The sequence below is a fragment of the Homarus americanus genome, unplaced genomic scaffold, assembly GCF_018991925.1.
Source record: "Homarus americanus isolate GMGI-L3 unplaced genomic scaffold, GMGI_Hamer_2.0 scaffold29780, whole genome shotgun sequence".
NCBI lineage: Eukaryota > Metazoa > Arthropoda > Malacostraca > Decapoda > Nephropidae > Homarus > Homarus americanus.
This window is the reverse complement of record NW_024719170.1, coordinates 48,291-52,147: the sequence shown is the minus strand read 5'-3', so window position 1 is coordinate 52,147 and position 3,857 is coordinate 48,291. Positions and strand designations below refer to the sequence as shown.

The 3,857-nt window shown below is 44.9% G+C and overlaps 1 protein-coding gene across 1 annotated transcript; it reads left to right on the top strand.

Moving 5' to 3' along the window:
* The first annotated feature begins 263 nt into the window (after positions 1–263).
* LOC121859953 (protein TRACHEARY ELEMENT DIFFERENTIATION-RELATED 7A-like) lies at positions 264–1,115 on the top strand. Its single transcript, XM_042356907.1, has one exon. It carries the CDS (start codon positions 264–266, stop codon positions 1,113–1,115), a length of 852 nt encoding a protein of 283 aa, XP_042212841.1.
* The last annotated feature ends 2,742 nt before the right edge of the window (positions 1,116–3,857 follow it).

Here is a 3,857-nt window from a genome sequence, read left to right as displayed (position 1 = left end):
GGTGGAGGGTGAGAGGGATTACTGTATCAAAGTGGGGGGAGGTGAGGTGGGGGGGATGTTGCACCATCATTCACCACTTTCCTCCTGACACACACACACACACCTGTCGTTTCACCCCCTCCCTCTTCCTCCTCTTCCAAGTACACGCCTTTTGTTCGACATACCTAACCTAACCTAACCTAACCTAACCTAACCTAACCTAACCCTAACGTGATCGAATTATTAGGCCATATCAATATCGAGTCTCATTGGCTTGGTTAGGAATGGGGCCTGATATGACCGGGGCCCGATATTACCGGGGCCTGTTTGACCAGTCAGCGTCCCTTGGTACTCGGTCCTTTATCTCAACACTGGACCGCTTCTGGGTAGACTGCATGAGCTCTCACAGTCTCCCGCCGGCCCCACATACTCAACAGTCTCCTGCCGGCCCCACACAGTCAACAGTCTCCCGCCGGCCCCACACAGTCAACAGTCTCCCGCGGCCCCACAGTCAACAGCCCCGCCGGCCCCACACACTCAACAGTCTCCCTGCCGCCCCACAGTCAACAGCCCCCGCCGGCCCCACACTCAACAACAGTCTCCCGCTGGCCCCACACAGTCAACAGTCTCCGCCGGCCCCACACACAACAGTCTCGCCCCACACAGTCAACAGTCCCCGCCGGCCCCACGTCAACAGCCCCGCCGGCCCCACACTCAACAGTCTCCTGCCGGCCCCACACAGTCAACAGTCTCCGCCGGCCCCACACACTAAAGTCCCCGCCGGCCCCACACACTCAACGTCTCCCGCCGGCCCCACACGGTCAACAGTCTCCCGCCGGCCCCACACACCCACAGTCTCCGCCGGCCCCACACAGTCAACAGTCTCCCGCCGGCCCCACACACTCAACAGTCTCCTGCCGGCCCCACACAGTCAACAGTCTCCTGCCGCCCCACACAGTCAACAGTCTCCTGCCGGCCCCACACACTCAACAGTCTCCGCCGGCCCCAACACTCAACAGTCTCCGCCGGCCCCACACACTCAACAGTCTCCTGCCGGCCCCACACACTCAACAGTCTCCCCCCGGCCCCACACACTCAACAGTCTCCACGCCATTAATATACTTGGGTACTACTAATACATCACAGGAATTATACTAAATCCCCCTCCCCAAAATTATATATAAATCCATGACGATTATACCTGATGTGGCGCGTAAATAATATAATTGTTATATATTGAGAAAGATGGTGATGACTGTCAAGCGTGGCGGCGGGGTAGGCCTCTATGGGTAGGCCTATATAATCTCTCGTCATGTTATTACCAACAAAATGAATCTCTAAAACACCGAGTCTATAGTGAGCAAGAACGGCAAGTATTTCCTAATAATAATAATAATAATAATAATAATAATAATAATAATAATAATAAAAATAATAATAATAATAATAATAATAATAATAATAATAATATATATAATAATAATAATAATAATTAATAAAACAGGAACCCTAATTTCGGGAGTATCTGACCGATTTACTCCTGACAAACGTATAAAGCTCAGGTGTGTGTGTGTGTTCACCTGTACACGTCTGTCATAAGGAACCAAGGTGTATCTAGGGGTGATATACAGGGTGAAGTAGGTACTGTATACCATTAGTGTTTATTAATATGTTTACAGAATCTTAATACAGTAACCTGGGAGACGGTGAGGCTGGTGGTGGTCACACACTCACACACCACCTGTAGCTGTTGTTGTGGTCTTGGACTCTTCATCAGGTAACGTTTATAAATGAACCGAATTTTAAGACTCAATATAAAAATAAATAAAATAATTTAGATTTTTTTATTTGAAAGATGAAAGAAATTATTGGATTTTAAGGGAGAATCAAAGACATACTAGAAAGAGTTGCATCATCTCCTGTACTGACACATAACGAGACAGGAAACTCTGGACAGGTAAAGCATAATGTTAAGGGAGAGGTACACCTGGCGGCCACTCAGGTTACTATACCCAGTCACCAGTGTTCCCGGAATACACCACTACCACCACCACCACCACCACCTTTGTCTCTCTCTCGTTGTCTCTCTGACTAATGCCCGTGCTAGAAAAACACCGCCAGCACGAGGAGTCAACAGCGTCTGGCGTTCTCCTCCGCCAAATGAAGGTTCACCAGCCTTCAGCCTACCCGAGTAAAATTGTTTGGCGGACAAAATCATGGAGGACGTGTTTGTCAGTACAGGTGATGTGCCCCGCCACCATAAACCAAGTCTCCACCGCACCATAACAACCACCATGATACCATAACTCACTATCATTGTGGTAGAAAACGCTCACTACCATACGGGTGTGAGGTCTTGTGGTACACTTACATACCAGGAATAATTATTATGATCCACTGTTTGCTCGGGCTGCCGTGAGCACAACTGCCAGACGCGGGGACGGAAAACACATTCCTAGATGGTCCTTCCTCCCAGCCCAGCCCAGCCCAGCACAGGTGAGGGTGAGGCGTCCAGGTGGTGGGAGTCTTGACTCACCTCGGCCGCCATCTTAGTTGCTGCACTCACAAACAACTAACACGTGTGGTAGCACATAGGTGAGGCACCATGGAGGACAGGACAAAGATTCCTTACATCTACGAGAGCGTGTAGTCCTCAATACAGTACAATATGTCACGGCTTAAACTCGCCATAGTTATGGAATTGTGTCGAATGACGTTTCATCTGGTTCCAATAAATATTATTACTATTATCGTTATTATTATTATTACTATTATCAATATTATTATTATTATAATTTATTGTCATTATTATTATCATCATAATGACACACGCCCATTATCAGAGCAGTCAGTGACAGTCAGGGGTAGTGGTAGGTGATGGTGGGGGGATGCGTGGATGAGGGTTCACGCAGGTGCAAAAATACGTCGATTAGCGGTATAAACAACAGTAAGAGTTACCATGACAACCAGAGACGCCAGTTGGGCGCCGAGGACTGTATCAACAAGTTCGTCACAGTTGAGTCTCAGCGTTCGCACGCCAATGTTTCCTTCTCACTGGTTTACTATAACACAAAAATGGATTTTCAAAGATCCACATGATAATTGTCCTCTAATTGAAGCTCTCTGAAGGCATCTTACTGGCTCACTTAAACTGAGACACAACGATGGGTTTTCAAAGTTTTTAAGCTAAAATGTTAATTATATAATTTCCTGACTGGTGACGTGTGCACGCAACTCACTCACAGAATCTAAAACAGCTTCCAGAGTGCACCGAGACTTTACCATAACTAGGTAGATTTTCTAATCCCCAGTTGAGGGTAAAATATAGTAACTTAGGAACCTCTTACACTGTGCAGGTGTGGGCGATCACGAGGGGCGCCGTCACTGCCATGTTTGATGACGTAATGTTTATAAACAAACACGGAAGTTTCCCTCCACTCAATCAGCCGATGGGGGCAGCGGGAGGGAGGGAGGGAGGGAGGAGGGAGGAGGAGGAGGATTTAAAACCTCAATGTGGGATCAACAACACTCCAGAATTGAAGAGTTAGTAAACATTTTTATCACATCTACAGGTGTGTATCATGCAAACAACAACAACAACAACAACAATAACAATAACAATAATAACAATAATAATAATAATAATATTAATAATAATAATAATAATACTACTACTACTACTACTACTACTACAACTAATAATAATAATAATAATAATAATAATAATAATAATAATAATAATAATGCTAATAATAATAATAAAATAATAATAATAATAATAATAATAATAATAATAATATTAATAATAATAATGCTAATACTACTACTACTACTACTACAACTAATAATAATAATAATAATAATAATAATAATAATAA